The 22466-nt window shown below is 38.3% G+C and overlaps 4 protein-coding genes across 4 annotated transcripts; 1 reads left to right on the top strand and 3 right to left on the bottom strand.

The window, feature by feature from the left end:
* Positions 1–166: 166 nt before the first annotated feature.
* SIR (sulfite reductase) lies at positions 167–5630 on the bottom strand. The gene is made up of 8 exons (XM_087338006.1): positions 5424–5630; positions 3378–4163; positions 2807–3103; positions 2526–2723; positions 2298–2432; positions 1087–1203; positions 772–930; positions 167–590 (listed from the first exon to the last, which is right to left on the bottom strand). Exons 1-8 carry the CDS (start codon positions 5628–5630, stop codon positions 384–386), a joined length of 2106 nt encoding a protein of 701 aa, XP_087194132.1. The 3' UTR covers positions 167–383.
* Positions 5631–9172: 3542 nt separating this feature from the next.
* On the bottom strand, positions 9173–13773 carry LOC147870216 (bifunctional TENA2 protein-like). Its single transcript, XM_087337994.1, has 3 exons — positions 13588–13773; positions 11209–11423; positions 9173–10306 (listed from the first exon to the last, which is right to left on the bottom strand). Exons 1-3 carry the CDS (start codon positions 13717–13719, stop codon positions 9985–9987), a joined length of 669 nt encoding a protein of 222 aa, XP_087194120.1. The 5' UTR covers positions 13720–13773; the 3' UTR covers positions 9173–9984.
* Positions 13774–14863: 1090 nt separating this feature from the next.
* LOC147870215 (light-harvesting complex-like protein OHP2, chloroplastic) lies at positions 14864–16219 on the top strand. Its single transcript, XM_087337993.1, has 2 exons — positions 14864–15253; positions 15826–16219. The coding sequence occupies exons 1-2, from the start codon at positions 14907–14909 to the stop codon at positions 15938–15940; spliced, it is 462 nt and encodes a 153-aa protein (XP_087194119.1). The 5' UTR covers positions 14864–14906; the 3' UTR covers positions 15941–16219.
* A 2103-nt stretch (positions 16220–18322) lies between these two features.
* On the bottom strand, positions 18323–22312 carry LOC147870214 (ATP-dependent caseinolytic (Clp) protease/crotonase family protein). Its single transcript, XM_087337988.1, has 8 exons — positions 22024–22312; positions 21534–21703; positions 21373–21447; positions 21196–21286; positions 20234–20285; positions 19206–19309; positions 19035–19111; positions 18323–18907 (listed from the first exon to the last, which is right to left on the bottom strand). The coding sequence occupies exons 1-8, from the start codon at positions 22145–22147 to the stop codon at positions 18731–18733; spliced, it is 870 nt and encodes a 289-aa protein (XP_087194114.1). The 5' UTR covers positions 22148–22312; the 3' UTR covers positions 18323–18730.
* Positions 22313–22466: the final 154 nt, after the last annotated feature.

The following is a 22466-nucleotide window of genomic DNA, read 5'->3' as shown; positions in this document are numbered from 1 at the left end:
ATTACATTACTATTATATTTCTACCCAAAAACGTTTTATTAGAAACCAGAATCCGACACTGGTGCTACTACTATTTATGCCATTCAACACAAAATTTGATGTCAATCATCGCCATCCATGTGAGATTGCTCGAGTGCACAAACATACCACTTCATTATCTCATGTATAATTCAAACAAAATTGAACTCCTTGAAAAAAATATTTCTGAATAGTTTGTTGTTTATGCGCTAGGCGGTTTTGACTGCAACAGCAAATCCAGCAGTCTAAATAAAGGTACAATTTATTCTCATTTTCATCAAATGACACAGGATACCTATAGACCTCCCACCTACATATCTGCTCAGTACATAAGCTTAAGAGAAACTCTGACAAAATCATATTTACTAATTGCCTTTAATCTGTGCAGCATGGGTATCAATATGCTTCTGGAGTACCCGAGAAATGAGATTTATTGTACTCGTTCCCTCACGATCAGCAAGGTCCTTGACAGACCGATAAAGCTCTCTATCCAGTAAAACACTCGACGGAGGCAAGCGAACATTAACAGGTTCAGTCCAAGTCTCTATGTATTGGCGTAATTTCTCAAATCCCTGAACCAGACAATAAGACACCCAAAAAGCTCATATTATGTGGGGTATTTAGTTGCAAAAATTGCAATCCAGGAACAGGAAGCACCTAATTTTCTCAAGAATTCAGCAATGCAATTGCAATAAACAATGTGCTCTTTTATAAATTAATTTTGATAATGTAAATAGCATCAGTAAACTGTACCTCTCTCATGGTATAATCTCCAAAGGACTCCCCAGTGGAACGGTTAAGTTTCCAAGAATGGAACAATGGAGTAAGAATTTTCTCGAAATCTTGAAGTTTGACTTTTTCCATGAACGTCTGTGCCAGCCGAGTCTGATTTGTTGTGCCTCCAAGCCATATCTAGATTTGTAGTACAATTATTAGATACCTCATTACTGCAGACAAAACACTACGAACATCGCCTAATTGATCAATTTTGATTAAATTGAATAATTCCCAAATTGAGTTCATATGAAGCTGACCCAGGTAAAAAAAAACATTGTAAAAGAGACTTACCTGATAGCTATTGGGACCGTCACCAACAAATCCTAGCTCTGCCATGTATGGTCTTGCACAACCATTGGGACAACCAGTCATTCTCACTACAACAGTATCAGCAGTTTTCAAACCAACCTGGAAGTCATTTAATCACACTGTAAGCATCGAATACCAAGACAAAATGTCTATCATCAACATAACAACTTCCTTTTCCTGCAGTGTGCTTATCATCTGACTTCTTGTTTGTATTTGCAACCTGACATAATGCCAATTTTTCAGCAACTTATTGTTAATTCAATTTGACAAGAAATCCCTGCATTTTGCATATCCATTTGTTGCTTCTCAACAACATTGCCCATATGCCTGACCACCACCATCTTGCTGTCTTGGAAAATTATTCTGACAGGAATACATGCATCCTGCTTATTGAAAACTAAGCTAAAATCCACCTATCCACTTATTGAAAACTAAGCTAAAATTCTCATGACATATATTATAAATCCATCAATATGGGGCTAGACAGTTCCATGTGATTAAGGTTAATGTAAATGACAGCCATGACGCCTTGCCAGCCTACATATCCCTAATTCCTCCTGTGACAAACTCCCCAAAGTTTCCAATAAGGGAAACTGCCATATCAGTATGCTCTTTTAATCATCGAATGTGTCTTTCAACACCATATTGAGCACAAAAAACGTAGGTATTCTGCATCAGCCAATTATGCCATAATGTCAATACCTTAGATACTGAAAGACTAACTCAAAATGTGGAGAAGGCCTTCTTGACTGCAGATGACCCAACACCCATTGAAACGGAAATTTCAACACTCCACTAATAGAAGCCACGCTATAAGTATAAACTTCCAGATAGCCCTTGCCACTGGACAACTGATAAATTTACGTCAACTATATTCCTCTGAAACTGTGCAAAACAAACACATTCCAGAACAGCAATACTTCGTTTTCGTAAAGCAACTCCTAAAGCTAATCCACCCACTATGACCCTCCAAATAAATACCTCAGCTTTGAAAGGAAGACAACATTGCCACCATGACCCCATTTGCACCACACTTTGCCAGCACCTATTGGATCTTGTTATTCCCCATTCTTTATCAACTCTCTCTCTCTCTCTCTCTCTCTCTCTCTCTCTCTAAAACGCATATGATAATATTTATTATATGCAACTGATAAACAATAAGAATATTATCTATATCCTAAAATGAAGGATACCTTATCAAACATTTTTCTAATACGGTGTAAAATATCTGGCGCGCCTCGTTCTGCTTCGGCAATTGCCAAGGGGCAAAGCGGCAATGCAGGGCATGCCATAGAAGTCAAGTTTAAGGGATCAACCCAGTGAGGATGCTGTAAACAATTATACATCAGTAAATCATCTTAGACATCCCTGTTGTAAACTAACAAACAAAAGCACATCTGAAAAAGTAAAATGAAATTTACCAGTAAACCTCCTTGTCTAAGAGCCCTTGAGATTGTTTGTTTCCATCCCGGCCGGACATCACATAGTATTAGATTCTGATTTGGAGTAAGACGGATACTGAGTCCATATTTTTCTATTATATCCCTTAGCGCTCGTTTTGCTTTACCTTTGATCCGCCCATTGTCAACATGGACACCAAGGAAGTATCTCCCATCACCCTGATGATAACATTTCCAACTATCAAAACCTATAATAAAAAACAAATGCAGGTTCTCAAACTTAACATAAAAGCAACTTGAACCTGTTCATGCCATCCCAAATAGCTTTTGAATTCCCAAGGTGGAAGTTCTTGAAAAGGTTCAATTGTTTTTCCATAATATTGTTCCACTACACTGCGGAATTTATCGATTCCCCACTCATGTAAAAGATATTTCATTCTCGACATCCTTCTATCATCACGTCTTCCATTGTCTCTTTGAGTGGCAACAATTGCCTTGACCACATAAAGAACATCCTCTTTGGGGACATAGCCAAGAGGGTCAGCCAATCTCGGAAACGTTTGTTCCATGCGATGAGTTCGTCCCATTCCTCCACCAACCTGTTGACCTATCTCTCTCTACTTGTCTCTCTCTGTCTCTCTCTCTCTACCTCTTGAACATAAGAAATTTTCCACCAAGTAAATAAACTTATGGATATGACATGAAGCACGATAAAATACATTTTTTCATATTTATATACATGCATAATACATACCAACACTTTGCATGTTATACATGTTTTAGTAAGATAACCTTAATCTTTAAGTAGAATGTGACACAATACCATCTCCTAAATTTCATTCACAGGAATAATCTGAAAATTGGCTCACTTACATAAACATTGAAGCCTTTTGGTTCTCCTTGATCATCACAAAGAAGAACCAACCCCACATCATTGGTTAAGATGTCAACACAGTTATCTTTTTCTATTGTCACAGCAATCTTAAATTTCCGTGGAAGAAACTGAGTTCCATAGATTGGCTCAGGTGAACCCTCAAAATTTGTACCGTGAGAATTATCATTGCGAGCTTCAACAACATCTGGTGGATCAGCAGACATGATCTTCTCCCCATCGACCCAGATGTCATAGTAGGAACCAGCTTGAGGAGCTAGAAGTGCAGCTATCTTGTCAGCAGTTTCTTGTGCAAATATATACTCTTTCTTTGCAAAAGGAGCTGGAGGAGCCAATACATTTCGGTTTAAATCACCACAAGCTCCAAGAGTTGAACCCATGTTTTTAATGATTGTGCTCATAACTGTCTTCAAGTTGTGTTTTAAAACACCATGAAGCTGAAATGTTTGTCGTGTGGTCAGCCGTAGTGTCCCAATCCCAAACTCATCCGCAAGTTGATCCATTACTAGATATAGTTTATTAGAAACCTTTCCTGATGGGTTCTTAGTTCTCAACATAAATTGGTATGACTTCCCTCCTGACCTTTCTTCCCTGTTATCTTGTTGATAGCTCCCATGGAATTTGATCAACTGAACTGCCGCTTCATTTATATTTGGAGCCTCTGTTTGCAACTCATCTTGCAAAGGATATCGCAAATAATTACTTTGCTCCTTGAAGATCTCTACTTTGCTACGTTTCTGGGGTAGAGATGCAGGTGGTTTTACAGGCTGCAAGGAATGATTGATAGACGTTAATTTCATTCCCAATGTACATAGTAAGCTGAATGTGAGATATCAATGGGACAATGTGCAAGAAACAGAAAGACTTAAAAATTCCTAAAGTGAAAAAAGTACAATCACTTAAAATGTTGCACGCATAGCTACAAGCAACTAAATGCTAGGATGTTGTGAGTGTTTATTTTGAGCAGAAATAGAGAAACAGATGATAATGACAAATTTTAGCCAGCGAAATCCAATCCATTATGGAAAATCATATCCACCGTACACTACGCTATATAAATAGGTTATTAGGTACCAGAATGGCTATAGCTGTTCATGGTGGCTGGACACCTTTAAATCCCCCTCCCCCCCAAAAAATAAAACCTTATTTGGTTCCGAAACTGAAGCCTGATGTCTAAAAAAGTTAAGCTCCGAGCTTCATGTAAAGCATTTTCTTGGCCATTTTCTTGGCTATTTTCTTGCATTGTGGGACAGGGATTGTGACGCATATTTTTGCACTCCTTACACAATTTGTAACTTTAATATCCTAAGCAATCCAATATTCACTTCTACACTTTCCTTAAATTTGTGCATTTTTAGCTGTTTTCATCTCTGCATTTCAGTATCCTATTCTAAGTGTTTAGGAGCCTTGCACTTGAAGTTATGGGTTTTTATCTACCACCGAGGCTCCTTGAAGTTATGGGGTTTTATCTACCACAAGAATTTATTTTCTTAGTTCTCTCTGGAATTATGCCATCTTATAATCTCAACAGGATGAGCCATGAGATTAAATCATCTGATTATTTTTCTCATATGGTGAACACCCATCAGAAAATGATGATGAGGTAGCCGGCTCTCGAGAAAGCGACTCAGGCTGACCTGCGGCCGGCAGAAGAAGCGGAAAACCGCTCTTCTTTTCTTTGGCACTCTTTCTTTTCTCTGACGGTATGCCTCTAGGCATGTCTGGTACTTTCAACTTCATGATCGTTTTCCACAATATTCATTTACACTTGCATCAAATATTACGGTCACAGACATTCTCATTAGGTAATGCACGCCTCGCTAAATGTGCATTCATACATGATAACACATGTCACATGATTTCTAGTCTGGTATTACATGATTGATAATCATGCCCTAGTCAACATTCTAAACGCACATGATTAAGTTTGCAAAAAAGATATGCTTGGCTCAATATATGTGTAGGCATATAAAACATAAAATCTTATTCAGAATGGAAAGGAATGATCAAGACAGATATACACGTACTGATGAAACAGCTTGGATAGGCAACATGTTGCATCTGCGGCTTGACTTAGATCCATCGGCATTAACAAAACTGTAAATTTTCACGGCCTTTAATCCTTCAAAGGAAGAGAAACGAGAAGCCAACAGAGAAGACTGACGGAATGGCGAGACTTCATTAGAAGCAACCACTGCCGATGGTGCAGGAAGATGAAGAGCTGTTTGCTCCATTCAAACTGTTGCAAAAGATGAAAAAGATAGCCAAGAACTTGCAAATGTACAAGGATCAAGAACTGAATCAAGGTCTCATGAAAAATAAGATCGATCGATCTGTTCAAAGTTCAAACCTGCAGAGAGAAACAAAGAGGGTTCATCAAACACTAGACTTTCAGAAGCACAATCACAAAAGTTTCAGCTCGTTTCTGAAGCAAAACTGTAAGAACATGCAAGAACAAGCTTGTTTCCTACGCAAAAACCTCTGATAATTCGCGAAAAGATCCTGATTTCAGAGTCAAAACGCTGCGCAGTTCGAGAAAAAACGTCGTAGAAAGAGAAGTTCTCAAAGGGAAAACTGCCACACCCCCAGAAACCCCTCCTTTTCTTTTCTTTTTGTCAGAAGCAACTTCTGAGAGGAAAACCCCTGCTTGGTTTTCAAAGGAGACTTTTGTTTGAAGGAGCAGGTAGCTCTGAGAACTTTCACTGTACGCACATGCACACACAGATAACGGCTGGTTTCGAGGAGCCGGCGACTCAGAGAAGTTTACAGAGAGAGAGAGAGAGAGAGAGAGAGAGAGAGAGAGATACCAGGAGGCGGTGGTCTAATGGAAAGCTTGTGAGGAACATTCACGGACAGAGAGAGGATTAGCAGACGTGGCGGCAAGAAATCGGTTCAGCGACCGGACCGGATGCAACGAACCTGGGGATGATGCAGGAAGAAGGCGCAGCGGCAGCGGCAGATAATGAAGAGGAAGATGAAGATGACAATGAAACGCAAGAGAGAGAGAGAGAGAGAGAGAGAGAGAGAGAGAGAGAAGTTTTGTTTATGTATATAAATGACCCACGATAATTCCCTTTGTCTTCTCTCTATTTTTTGCCCATTCAAGACAACCCAACCCAACCAAATGACTCACGCAAAAACACTAGTTATTCGGTCAGCCCGGTCGCCTCGGATGAATAATCCGTCGAGAAAACGGAGCTCCAACAACACATAGTGGTGTAGTAGTATGTCGTGATAATAGTAGTACTAGTGTCGTTCTCTTGTGTGACGATGTGCTTTCACACACAAGAATGGAACAACGCCCAAATTTCAATTCATTCACGTTCTTACACCTCCCGTTCCGAACCCTCCGTTTTTTTTTCCTCCTTCTTTCTTTGAGGCCTTTCGAATTCCACTGTAGCCGTTTAGAGAATGGATATCAATTGAGTGGTCATTGATGTTACAATGCCATCCATCGTGATCTTTGGATGATACTCTTTCAATAGGAGGTCCTTTGCATACATCGCTAGAGCCAATTATTATCCCTTAGCTTCAAATAATGACCTTCGCTCAATTATAACAAGGCTCTAGCAAAACTACAAAAAACTCGACAATATAATTTGTTGTGGATCCCGTTGTGGTTCTTAGGTCGCTTTCAAACTACATTTACAGGATTTTGATCATTTGCTATCTTTTTATGGGTGGAAAAGTATCTTTTGCATACCACAACATCAAAACTTGAAGCCCCTCCTCTATATAACTTTTTATACTTTCTTTCTCGTCTTGTATGATTAAAAAAGCCAATGAAAATAATACAATGTATTTTTTTTATCATTGGTAACTAAACGAAAGTGCAAGTGAGAGTAAATAAGAAAATTTTGCATTCCCATCCCATAAATGTGGATGGGCACACACATTTTTCCATCATCTTCTACTATTGCAACGTTATTCCAACCTTAACATTAATCCCCATTTCTATATTTGATGAAAACACAAGTTCACAATTTTCGAGGCTTATTTGGCTTCTGCAAAGTTGACTATGCAATACAAAGAATTTACTCAATTTCTTAAGGGTTGCTATGAAGGAATCCATAAATGTTGCATTGTGTGTTTGGACTCTCAAAGGTTCTTTTGTTTATATTTCCTTTGCTCATAAACAAAACCCATTTTAATATATTTACGTGAATAATTAAGATGCTTCACATTTCTGAATGTATTGCAAAATGCAAAAAAAGGGAACCAACATTAAGTTCCACAAGGATTGGGGTCCCATCTAGCGAGAGAGGTGACTTTAACAATGATACTCAATGAACACACTTTCACATCCCATCACAAAGAATTAACAATAGCAAGGTGCACTCCATTTTCAAGGGCGATGATGACCATTTTTGTCCATTTTCCCTTTAAAAAGTCAATGCCGATAAGAAAATTAGGATATTGATATTTGTTGTAGTTAGAAATATACTTCTGTTGTTAAGAGCTAGATAATATAATTTTTTGGAGGATCAAGAATGTAAAATAGATTAAATGAGGTATACTATGTTGTGTTGTGTTGTGTATGTATGTATCTAAGAGAGAGAGAGAGAGAGAGAGAGAGAGAGAGAGAGAGAGAGAGAGAGAGAGGTTTTATGCAAGAACAAGCATAAACTATATTAGGCAACATGAGGAAGATTATAATAAAGATGTGTACACTTTATATAGACTATTGAAATGCATACAAAACTTAGGAACAATCTATTGGCAATGGGAAAGTGAGTGGGATCATGGTTTTAAATTGATGATCATTCTCTCTTTTTTACACTAGATAAGATGTCATCCTTATTCACTACATGCACTTCAAAGTATAATATCCAAGTTAAGCATCAACAAGAGAAGTAGGCATGTGGGCTCCCAACTCCAAGTCTAACCCTTGACAGCCAAATCTATTTCAATGATTTTCTTATTTACAAAGTATTACAAAAAAAGGTTACATTCTTGGAATTTGGGAAACGGAATTGCATCAATTTATTTATGTGCATAATCATTTATGAATAATTAGATGTGGGGTGCTTTTTTGCTTTCTTTAATTATTTTTAAGCATAATTAAATTTGGAGAGAGAGAGAGGAGAGAAAGCAAAATGTTTTTTTGTTTTTTTATTACATGCAAATATAATCTAGTTAATAATGCACATATAATTAATCAATCATTCTCTCTCATGTTCTGTTAAATTTGCACTGATCATTCTCTCTCATGCAACTAATCTGATCATTTATGAATAATTAGATGTGGGGTGCTTTTTTGCTTTCTTTAATTATTTTTAAGCATAATTAAATTTGGAGAGAGAGAGAGGAGAGAAAGCAAAATGTTTTTTTGTTTTTTTATTACATGCAAATATAATCTAGTTAATAATGCACATATAATTAATCAATCATTCTCTCTCATGTTCTGTTAAATTTGCACTGATCATTCTCTCTCATGCAACTAATCTGCCACTCAGGTAAGTTAATTATAAAAAGGATATAGCTAGAATATATTCCTAATTCCAATATCTACTAATTGTAATTAGATCATTCGAAAACGATGACGAAGATCTTAATCCTCTACATAGGGTTTTTAATTGAATAAAATTTCATATGGTGCTTCGTTTTTGTATAGCATTATCTTTGGCCGAAAATCTTAATCCTCTACATAGGCTTTTCAATTGAATAAAACTTCTTATGGTGCTTCATTTTTGTGTAGCATTATCTTTGGCCTCTAGTCTACATGGCAGCTTTTTCTTCTATAAGAATTAGAAAAATAAAGAACACATTTCATATGAAACACAAAATAAAAAGCACTTGAAGTTGAAAACCCATAATGATCAATATATACAAAGGGCAAGTGTATCCATCCATGTACAACCCTGTGTGGCATATCGAAGGTATCCACTTTTATTCAATGCAAAGGCATATCCCATTCATAAGAGTAAACGGCGGACTTTAATCCACGCATCTTCCAAAGAGTGTGCTCACACAATAGGTGTGCGGTTGAGATTTCTCAATGTGTCCCATTTAGTCATTTGTACAACAAGCTTGGATTTCCTCCACACGCTTTCTAGCACCTCTTATGCCCCCCCTCAAGCTTATGGCTCAAGGGGACGCAAGCCAACTGCCATTGAGAATTGTTCAATCTTGTTCACATCACCGCCCTTGTTTTGTGATGATATCCACCGTTTACTGATCAATGCATATATAGAAGTGTTGGGACAATGTCTCATATACATATAGATACATGACACCATCCATGAATACGCCACAATCTATAAGCAACGTTGTAACACTACTAGTGAAAGTACAAGTCACGTTTACCAGCGCAAACAACATTCTGAAATATAACCACATTGGTGCTAATGGAAAATCAGGCAATACATTCTGAAACATACATAGATTAGTGCTAATGGAAAATCTGTCTTAATTGTTACTGTGTGCAGGGTTAGAACCTGGTATAGGCAATGTATAGGCAATGCGTGCATTAATCCATAGGTCTGGGTTCAGATTCCACCACTGACTATAATTTCTGAGATGATCTTGCAGGATTCAATCATCTTGCTCAACAAAACCTCTACATGGTTTTTTACATTTCTTGTGACATTAGGAAATAGACAACCCCACACTCATGTTCCAAAAACCAATCTCGAATGATAAGATTTCAATGAATACTCCTGCTGCTTGTTCTTGAACATGTGTCGGACACTTCAGAAGATACTTATCGGTGAGCCTTTGCAACGATTGGCAATACCTTTTAAAATCCAAACTTCCCCATCGCTTGCATGCAGTTTCAAGTTCTGGTGGTGTCCTTGAACCAGGTTCCAAACAATATGCAAAGCTATCATTATATACCACTTCAATTGCCCACAGTGCTGCTAGAGCAATAGCAAAATCTGTATGAGGTTCGGAGAGCTCCTCAAGGTATCTGTAATAAATATAAATCAATCTATCATCAACTTACCCTGATGGTAAGTTATCAGTTATTAGCACAAGTTCCAGGGTTCAAATCCTGGCTTTCACACGTCTTGTTATATACCACATATGATTTCTCCTAGAAATGGCCTCCAAACTACTGATACAGCCTTCTCAAATATGGCCTGATTGTCTCTTTCCCTCTCTCAAACATCAAGAGTCACTAAACTACACAACACAACAACATGAAAACGTTTCATCTTTGGTCCCATTGGTCATATTTGATTTCCAAGGATGATAATAGAATCAATATATCTCCAGCTATGTATACCCCTTATACCTTAGAATGCTCATCAACTTCTGGTTTACTTTAATAGGAAGTGCATGAGAACTAATAAATAGTGGAATGAAATCACATAAGCAATATGAGCCATCATAAGAACAGATAGCTGGAACACCAAATTCAGGAAAAACACATAATGATATATGCAATGATTTATTATGAAGTTCAGTTTCTAATGAATATTAATGCCCTGTAAAATTACAAATGTAACCCACCAGAATTCTTTTGGATAATTCAATTTCTCCATGTAAGAAATGAAGCCGAGGAAGGAGATGCAAGGGTCTGCTACTTTAGGAAAAACTTATCGATAAACCTGCATTTTTCTTCAAGATACTATGAAGGACAAAATTAACAAGCAAACAAACACCATTGAATGAACCGGTGAAGTACATATTAACATAAACACAATCATCCATCCATCCTCGTAGCATCACAACTTCATCCTACATTTCCACATTGTTGGCTGAAAAAGGCTAATGTTTCAAATGGGGATTCTATATCTATTGATATGTCTCTGAGCATGGTTAAATTATCTATCTTGAGAGGAGAGCGTATAGCATGAAAATTATTACCTGCAATAATTAATGTTTGCAACCTGAAGAGGAATCTGATCAAACTGAAGGTTCCATGTGGATGCCTCGCCCCGAAACCACGAAATCTCTTCCTCTAGGGAACATAACCCTCCAAGTATAATATCAATGTCAGCTTCCTCTGCATCTTTTGGCACTTTCACAAGGATACTTGCTATAAATCTAACAAATGCTCTTACAAAAAAATAGTCTTGACCCTGCAACCACAAAAATGCTCTCCTTTTATTTTCCTTCCATATTAGGCCTCTAACATAGTGGTGAGCCACATTTTTTACTAGCCTGACAAAAGTTCAAATTTCCACTATATCCACTACTTTACTAGATGCAACAACTTAAATGTGGCGTTTGAATTGATGACTTTCTAGTCTCTGCCAGACAACCTTACCAACAGAGATACAACCATCTGTGCAGCATATCATAATTGTATCACATATCATAGCCATTTCCAAAATCCATCGTGAAGATCCAAAACTGCTTGCTGGACCGAGGAAAGGCACAAATGAAGAGATTCTATGGATACTATGTAGATTTCCACAAGGCCTTCAATATTATACCAGGGGCACATCTCCAACAAAGGCTTCATGCAATCAAAATTACCTCTGATATTATGTGTGCTATATAAGCCAATATATGAGAAAGTGTTGGGGCTATTGGAGGCCATCACTAGAACCATCGGTGTGAAACTAGGCCATCACACATGGAGATGGTGAGGGGATCCCATATCAGGTACATCCATCCACATTCTTCTTTACATCTATAACATAATCTTAGTCCTTGAATGACATACAGGTCTACAGTGTCATCTTAATGTGCTAGATGGTCTTTGATGCCTGACAATAGACCATCAAGGCCATGATCTTCACACACCCATGCTGATTCATGACAACTTCTCTTCACTCTATTAGGAGCACAAGTTGAAGCAGTGGATTCCTATGTCTATTCACAGGACATGTCACATTTACAAGCATGACAGGGCACTTCTCATGACCCAAGCCACTAAGGATCGATTCACTCAACGCTATGCACCTTGGGACATGTTAGAATGACAATTCAACTATGCATATTTCCAAGAATCTCATACCAACGCTATGCATCATGACCAATGGATACTCTATTTGTCCATGTGTGGTTGGGGAGGCCAAGAGCCCATATGGTTGTACCATATGGGCCCTCTGAACCACGTATGGAAAAATAGGGTGTCCACTCATCATGATGGTCACAATTCTACATCAATACAAGATCCGCCGAGCTGAGGCAACTGCACCTCCCATGATGGTACACGCATTTCATCCAAGCCATGCCACCTCAAAGAATTACATGCAAGGCATTTGACACATTGAACGAAATGATGTCAACAGAACAAGGAGAAGGATCATGGTACTCACAAGTGATCAAGTGGTTCAATGACAGTTGGAGGCACAATTGGCCTCCACGTTGAGAACTTGCCACCCTTCCAAGTGCAACTCTCCAAAATGATGAACAGAACAACGTATTGTGGCAAGACCTATCCATCTATCTATCTATATACATACACATACATACATACATCTGCATATATATTTATACCCAAAAGACTGGGGGAAGAGCCTGTTCCCATAAGTATAGCCTATTAGAAATATCATGTCATGAGCTTTTCACAAGATAGATTCATAAATAGACCAAGGTATATGGACACCTACAGGCACATAGTTTCCTCCTATAAACTGAACACCAAAATGGGACAAGCACTTTGCACACCTAGAAACGGAAGACTTTGCAAGTTATGTAGAGAGGTCAGCTGCAAGGGATGATTTGTGTGCAAGTGCCCACAAGTATATTAAAGAGAAGTATGTTAAATCTCTTTCCAGACTTCACCATCGTTCAACGAATGATGGAGAAGGCTGACCATAACATTTTGGCTAAAGCCGGCTCGCGCACAAAAACATAGAAGTTCAATCCTTATATTATATTACCATGCAGGATGCCACCGACGTCTCACATGGACCCAAACACCTCCATTAATAACATGCCAAGTCATCATTGAGTGAGCAAAGGAATGTCAATGGAAATGGGGACCAATGAGTACCAGAATACAAGGCCCTGATCCACCTAGGGTACCCTGTTCCTGTCACGACTACCCACCCCATATGTATTTTGCAAACCATCTCGAGAAACATTAGAGGGCATGCATTGAGATCATCATCATACCTTGAATTCAACTGTATTTGTAATCATGATTTCCTCCTTGGCCTGATTTCGGCCTCTAGAAGACATTAACACATCTTTCTCCCTCTCTCAATATTGCATTAGACACAAACAGATGTGCGTGTAAACAAAACTCGTCAGGAACAGAACAAAAAGGAGCAAATAAGAAAGACTAACCAGCCAAGTTTTGAAGCACTGGAGGTCTAGGGATCCATCACGGATGCTGAGAAGAAAGGGGTGGCGAGTAGCTAATTGATAGAGCTCCTTGTGGGTTCCAATCCATCCATGCGTTATGGACTCCTCAGCCATCACATCACGTGGCACAGGCCACAACCAAATCTTCTCGCTAAAAAAGCAACCTAATGATCTTCCTCTACTTGTTTTGGTTCAAAATTTGTAGAAGGAACCTAACCATTGGATCTCTATCGGATTTCCACTCACATGACCGCCACCTAGTGGTACAACCAAGACATGCACACCTTCTAGATTACACTACATTACGCATGGTTTGGATGGCTCACCGATGAGTCCCGTTCACACTAGCTCACAACAGTATTGTGGCCCCAAAACACACCAACAAGACCTCCACACCCCACCCACAAGATTACAATTACTCCACACACAACTAGGGTTGCTCGCCCAAGATCACCATTGCCCAATACTCACACAAGCAAGACATGCACAACCGCTCCTACTATTATAGTTACCCAATATTTGGGATGACACATTCAATGCATTCGTAAGATATAGTCATTTTAACACTTCATGCCTTATATATTAATTGCATGTGTAGGAAGCAGAGCCATTGTTACTTGATTGGCAAATGGCAACCTACTTGTTGGCCTACATATTTGTGAGCGCTAACATATTGCTTTTAAAGTTTGTCAAAATATGTGTTTTTTGTGGCCTCGCCAAATTGTACGAGGTTAAGATGGCTACTTTGGTCATGGGTAATGAATGAGGTTAAAAGGATTGGTTATATCCTTTGAATGTGGTTTATGTTCAAATGTGAAGCCATATTTCCTTACTTTAAGAAAACTACATGCCCAAAGAACTCATGAGGGTGGCACACAAAGGCATATTGTCATTTCCAAAGGGATAGAGTTGGGTCCTTCGAAATTTCTTTACCGAGCTCACTATCTCCTTTAAGAGTTCTTTGTCTCTCACATCGAAGTTTGAGTCGGAGAGACCAATTATCCAATATGTGAAGAGTGGGGATCATAGTTTGGTTGAAGACTCCCATGAGAACATACACGCTTAGCACTCGTGAACTCGTAAACAACTACATTGTCGGTCGCGTTTACATCGAATCAAATGTGGGAACGAGGTGGTCGGGTATCCCGGCTGTGTTGGGGCCATGCATGTGAAAGCCACCTAAGCCTTAGCTTTAAGAGAGATTGGGACCAGATCGAGGCAAGAGGAAGCAGGATCCATAGCCATAGCCATAGCCAGAGCCAGAGCCAAAATCGCAACATACATGTAACATACATGTAGCCATGGCGTTAATCAGTCCTACCCTTCATCGATCTTTCTCAACGGTACTTTCCATACGAAGCTCCAATTCAGAAGGTCCCATCCGCAGACCTTCTGTGCCAACCATCAAAGAAACTTTATCATCTCCATCGCCATCTCCATCGCCATCTCCATCTCCTACGCCCTCTGTTCCGACCCCTCCTTCTCGAGTTCCTTCTTCATCCTCCTCCTCCTCTCCAGTCACGGTTGAGTATCAAAGACAGCGTGCGAAGGAGCTTAAGGAGTACTTTCTCGACCTTAAGTATGAACAACAGTCTGCTGAGGGACGCATCTTCGGATGGAATGCTAAGAATGAGATCAACAATGGCAGGTATGTGTACATTTAATTATGCTCGGTTTCGTTTGCTACTTCTTTGCATAGAAAATGGGCCATCTACATGCCATGAATTAATATGTGGACGTTCTCATTGTTTTTTCCCAAATGTAAATTGGTGACATCAGCTGTCACAGATGTACAAGCATTTGGTAGATCTTATATGGTTATCGTAATCTCCTGTGGGGTTATATGTATAGCTTCGATTGAATTACAGAGCTCAGTTTTCTCCGGATTATATGTATAGCTTTGATTGAATTACAGAGCTCAGTTTTCTCCGGATTATATGTATAGCTTTGATTGAATTACACAGTTCAGTTTTCTCCTTAGGGTCTCAACAAGCTGAATATATCCTTAAATTCACTTTAGTGAGGGAATCAGATGTATGGAGTATGGTAAATTTGGTTGTTTTTTACAGCGTTATGAGTTAAATGCACCTAGTAGAATCAGTTGTAGGACATCAAATACAGATGGTAGATTACATATCAAGGTGGTGAGCCGTATACAGACTTAAAACCATTCAAGAGATAAGATTCATATTCTGGGTGTTCTTCTATTTTGTTTTCCAGATGGGCAATGTTTGGAATTGCTGTAGGTTTACTTACAGAGTATGCGACGGGGTCTGATTTTGTAGATCAGCTAAAGATCATTGTCTCAAACCTTGGAATCGCGGATCTGGAGTGAAGATTCAACTGTATTCAATTGGAGATCTTAACCCTGATCATTTTCTGAAGGAGGATTATGTTGAAGTACATGATTATGTAAATGGTTCTTTTGTGCATGTTTCCATGTCAGTGCTGATATGAAGAATTTGCCGACGTAACATTCCATCACCCTACTATTTTGTTATCATACTCTAACCTTGTGGATTCATTTCATTTGACCAGACATTGCTTCATATTGAATGATCCAAGATCTTTTTCTAGTTAATGTATCGTATGGTTCTTGTAGTGTTTTCTCAAAGCTTTTTGAGTCTACTTTGATATGCTTGACGTTTGCCCTTTCTGAGAGGTATGGGAGACCTCCTAGCTCCAAGAAAAAAATATTGGCATGTTTCTCACATATATCAAAAGTTGGTGAGTAGATGGAGTTTCAAATGCTCCGTAGGCAAATGATCAATTGTGCAAGTATCTTTGGCTTGATGCATTGATGAATATGGAGAAATTAGGTTTTGCTTTCGTGCAACAAAAAAATATTGCAGAGGTTACCATTGTGAATTGGTTCTATTGTAAACATTTCCTTATAAAATTTCATCAAGCCAAAATACAAATGCTGAGTCACTTCTAATTTAGATCACGAGTATGGAAAGGGTTTGGGGCTCCATTGAGGAAACTCCTTGACTATACGTGTTTTGCACCAAAGAAGTTTGTCATTTGAGTATAACATTCATACTAAGTTCCAACAAAAAAACTCGAGTATTACAACAGCTTTGCACCAAAGGAAATACGTAGTCCAAGGACAAGACTCAATTGTGTTGCTTTGTTCTCAATGAAAAATTTCATGTTTGTTTTCCTCAATATTTCAACCATAGTCTTGAATAGATTGTTCATTTGTAAAAAATCCTTGAATATTTATTGAGTCATTGATCAATTCCTCATACAACATAGAATACTCCAATGTCTCATTCACAATATTTGATATCCAAGAACAATAAGGCCTCTCTCTCTCTCTCTCTCTCTCTCTCTCTCTCTCTCTCTCTCTCTCTCTCATAGACTTTAGTCTCCTCTACCTATCATATGCCTATGTAGGGAGAGGGACGTCTTGTAATGCCATTGAATATGCATTTGAGGAAATGATCCTCACATTCTTTAACATCCAAAACTTCCACATGAGTATACCTTTAAGCTCCTTTATATAAGCTTTCACCCCACCCCATGTGTTATTATCAAACATGAAAACATTAGCATATTCCAGTTGTGTTGTAGTTCCCAATAACATAAAAATTGGAACAATAATCTCCATCCCATTATTTGAACCATTTTGAACATATTGAGAAAAAACCCATTGTTGAGGTCTCAAATAACAACGGGTTAAAACTTGCCAAATGTCCAATAAGTACTTCCAATTGGTACACGTTATAGGGCATTTAATGAACCTATGTGTACTATCCTCCAATGGAACGATGCAAAGGAAACAAGTGTCAGACCGTAGTCCTCATCTCCTTAAGGATGAACCTAATGGGAGCCCACCAATCATGACTGTCCATACGAATACCTTTGCATGAAATGGTAGATGAGAATGTCAACCACATTGTAATATTTTCCATCACCTTACATCCAACTTACATACATTCCACAACTTCTCTACTTTAGGAGATAGCCAAGACAATGATGCCATTGCATGATAATACAATATATTTGTAATGACCTGTAACAAGCACGTATCATATTGGAATCACCAATCCACCCAAGGTGCAACATTTGTTTTCAATGGCAAAGATCCTTGCAACAATGGTATATCTTGTAATTTCTCCCAAATAAATCCATAATTTGGGGGAATACATAACCAAGACAAGACAATGATGCCATTGCATGATAATACAATATATTTGTAATGACCTGTAACAAGCACGTATCATATTGGAATCACCAATCTACCCAAGGTGCAACATTTGTTTTCAATGGCAAAGATCCTTGCAACAATGGTATATCTTGTAATTTCTCCCAAATAAATCCATAATTTGGGGGAATACATAACCATTGCTTGGCATCTTCAAATTCTGACAACCTTTGAGATCCATTATCAACCACAACGATTGAATTGAGATCTCAACTTCTCTTTCCCATGCCAAAATAACACTCGAGAAAAACAAGCAATTCATTTTGTAATGAATTACAAGATTCTTGATTATTTGATTCTCTCTCTCTCTCTCTCTCTCTCTCTCTCTCTCTCTCTCTCTACCAATCTATATGTTGCATTGACATGTTAACATAAAAATTAACATGTATTTGTCACATCTAATAGCCTTGTGGGAGCCCATATCAAGCTTGGACCAATGTCATATTCATCTCTTAGTGTTGAAATAAAACACCCCATTTAGATGGGCTTATGGACTTTTCTATGTCCTTGTGGATTGGAAACACATTTCATGTGATACCTCTAACATTACAACGAAGACTTTGATCGGTTTGATAACTCACACAACTGTATATTTTTACACTTTGTTTTGTTACACAAATCCAAATTAGGTTACTTTTTTTGGAGTTTTGTTTTTGTGATGTCACCAAAAGATTTTACTTTTTGGACCATGGCTGAATAATCACATAAAAAAATCTATGTCCATTGGGAATGGTTGAGTTGGAGAGACAAGAAAGAGAACCCACCACCATGGAAGGGACAACACACTGACAATGCAGCAGCTATCCTTCGTTATATAATTCTGTACAAAAGAATAGCTTTCCTTTCTCTAATAGACTTTGCTGTATTACCTTCCATCTATCCCATTTGCATCGGGATGATTACTTCACACTCTAATTATTCACCGCGATAATGCGGCTTCCTTTTTTCAGCAAAAGCTTCCAATGCCTCAAGTCTGTCCTGTGTATGCAATGTTTGGGCATAACAAGCTTCCTCAAGCACCATCCCTGAAGCAGCCTCCATTTCGATACCACGATCAATAGCAACCTTTGCCAATCTTACAGCTAATGGACCCTGCACATGACACATAGAAGAGATCAAGAACTACGCGTGATGATCAAACAAGAAAATGTGTGCAAGAATTATTCACATGAACTTCCATGTGAAATATCAAAGAATGTATTAATAAATAGAAAGTTACCTGCTGCATTATTTCTCTTGCTATCTCCATTGCTTTTGCATGAGCTGTACCACTAGACACAAGATGCTCTACAAGGCCTGCAAAAAAGGAATTGGCTAACTAATGTGTATTAAGTTGTGTCATTTAGACCCATATAAAATCATTCACAACTACAGGAAAGAGAAGTATCACCTATCTTCTCGGCATATTTGGCATCAATTTTCCGGCCAGTGAAAATAAGTTCTTTTGCTCTGGCCTCTCCTATCAATCTTGGCAGCCGTTGAGTGCCCCCTGCTCTGAAGGTCAAAGGTTTCAATCAGAACTATCTATCATAACCTTTACTTTCCGCATTAATCTAGAAGATCTGATTATGTAAAGTTTAATCTTTCAAAGGGATTGCATTCTCTTGTGAAAAATGCCAATGACAGCTACACAAAAATTAAGCCAAACCAGCAGCAGGATCCATGTTATTACTCTTCAAAAACATCACCAGGCACAGAATGCATATGAAGCTAGATTTCATTTGTTCTTCCCTCAACCATGATTTGATTTACTTTTAAGAGCAGCCACATCTACAGATATCACCAATAGATGTTCTTCTGTTTTGGAAAGTTCCATTATCTCAATGTACTGAAGAAACAAATAACAATAAATGATCCAAAAAGTGAACTGCCTACTTTGGTTAGAACATCGTCTATGGCAAAGCAAGGTAAGTTATTTGATTACACATGGCTGTAAACGGCATTATTGTTTTAGGCTTCGGCATGCAAGATGAAACTCCTATAGCAACAACCTAAAGAAGACTTACATGAATACCCCTTCTTAGGAAGGAGACACATATCAAGAACACATGTATACTCTGGTTCCATAGGTCAAAATTCGCCTCTTTATGGACGATAAAAGAATTCTAATTCTAATTCTAATTGGGATGCAACTGAACATGACACAGCTTTAAGTAGTCCATAATTATATAAGTAGAGACCTGCTATCGCAAATAACCACACGATGGCCAAGATATAACCATTTGTCTGCCAAGGTGAAAGTCTACTGTGCATAAGTAGTACTAAATAGGTACGAACACAGCATTCTAGGTTAGAGAAAATGCATTTTGAACATTAATCGGTTTATTTTTATATTTACTAAAAACCTTGATTCAGAACCATAGCTACAAATAACAGTGGAACAAAAATATAAGGTTTGAATTTGAATGATTGTCATACCCAGGTATAATGGCGAGTCCTGTCTCCGGTAATCCAAGTATAGCTTCACTCCCTATATTACCCGCATGAAAAAATAAATGAAGTCAGCGATCTCATTTCCTTCTGCAACATGCACAATCAGCTATATTTCTACTCTTTCAACATAGAAATACACATTATTTAGACCTATTTAAAATATTCAGAAGAGAACAAAATTCAAACCTTCTAGCATTATGAGAATATTGAAGTGCACTCTATGTATATCAGGAACATGTATTATATGTGTTAGAGACATTCATTTCTTATTAAATTAAGCATAATATAAAATTTAATCCAAATCCAAAGGATAAAAAGGCCCAAACATCTAAATACATCATGGTGGATCATCTTTAAAGGCTATAACAGAAACAATACTTTCAGTTTTGACAGTAAATTGCTACCAATTTTTTATCCACTGGAATCCCTTAAAATTCCTAGAGAAAACTTAAAAGAAACATGTTTGCCTTTCTTTTATGAGTTCAATGAGGAGGTTAATCTCATTTTGTTGTGTACTTCACATAGAGGGTAATGCATTTTGAGTTGACTATGAACTGCCACCCAACTTAAGTCAATTGAGTTAGAGAATTGATTTTCATGCAGCCTAAAGAATCTTCATCATCTCTAGTGAGACAAGAAATACTTAACCACCAGAATATGACTGGCAGAAACACATAATTGTTAAAAACAGCCTTGGATGTTGCATAAAAGAGCAAGTAACTTTGTGTTAGACCTTCCAATTTTCACAAAATAGAATCCCATATGTTATCTCCTAAAGCATATTTTACCACTGTTTGGACATAAGAGTAAACGCTCCTGAGCACATGGAATAATACAGGTTAAAACATAAATTGTGCTGCTACATGAGAACTCTATGCAGTGATTCCATAGCTTTCTAATGCATCTTTCAGCTGAAAAGCAAAGGAAGGGATCACGACTCTACATACCACATATGCGTAGGTCACAAGCCAAAGCTAACTCCAATCCACCTCCTAACGCTGCACCTTCTATGGCAGCAATTGTTGGTATACTAAGTGCCTGACTAAAATGAAGATTTGAGTTTCATTGCTGCAATGCAAAGAAACCAATTATCAGATTGCAACAGTAAAAAAACATTTTTTTGCCTCGAGGAATGAAAAAGTGGATCGAATTGTATGGGAGAAGCGACGGAGTTCAGGTATCTCCATTTGCCTTCTCTCCTGTCACCCAAAAAATAAAAAAGCTGCAGAATTACAAAAATACTCGAAACAGAGAAGTTCATATAGAAAAGGTAACAGATATTCACCTTAAGGTCAGCACCAGCACAGAAGACACCAGGAACATCGCTCCGAATGATCATTACTCGGGCTGCAGGATCATGATGTATGGATTCAAAAACGCTTCGAAACTGATCTAACATTTCAACCCCGATCGCATTTCTTCTCTCTGGTCTGTTAATAGTGACATTTATCATTCCTGCCCAAAAGCCAAAATGCAGGGATGAAGACACAGAGATAATGAAATGATATTTTTGAGCTATCCCTCCACTTGAAGAAGGAATCTATGCATTTCTTCACTTAGAATGCAGAATCCCTAGATTTTGAAGCCATATTCCAAAACGTAAATTGGAGAACGACGCATTGAATTACATCATTTTGCAACCATTGTAACAATATTTCAATGGGAATCCACAACAAGTGTACAACCCCTTTATTTATTCTGTTTTTTATTGCAAAGGGGGAGTAATTAGGAAATCATTGATTGAAGGACATCTATGAACCTTCTTCTTTCCTTACCAGAGTCAGGGCCTTGCAGCTTCTCCACTGTGACGTGCTTAGGCGAACAAGTCTGTGTGATAAGAGATCGATGTCCACGACCTGAGAGAAGGATGCAGCGTGCAAATCTTGCTCGAAACGCCATTACGACCTGGAAACGCGACCGTTCCTACTTCTTCTTCTGCTGTAGCTGACACCCAAAAAAATGTCTGCGTATGTAAAAGCTCTGTATAGACGAGTCGAGAGTATGCAGGACCTGAAAACAGAGACACGGAAAAGAACGAAAGACAGAACCAACTAATCTCTCTCTCTCTGTATATATGATTTTTCATGAGGCCTCGATACTCCGTTAGTAAGGCTCTAGTGTTTTAGTAGTACCACTAAAAACAAGTCTTTAATAGCCTACGTCGAGTTGTTTGGGCCGGCAATAATGGATTTCGTAAACCTCCTTATATGACTCGATC

This window comes from Azolla caroliniana, unplaced genomic scaffold (assembly GCF_043228905.1).
Source record: "Azolla caroliniana isolate FFs.n. ecotype wild unplaced genomic scaffold, voAzoCaro1.0.p SCAF_1, whole genome shotgun sequence".
Taxonomy (NCBI): domain Eukaryota; kingdom Viridiplantae; phylum Streptophyta; class Polypodiopsida; order Salviniales; family Salviniaceae; genus Azolla; species Azolla caroliniana.
This window is presented reverse-complemented; position numbering and strand designations above follow the sequence as displayed.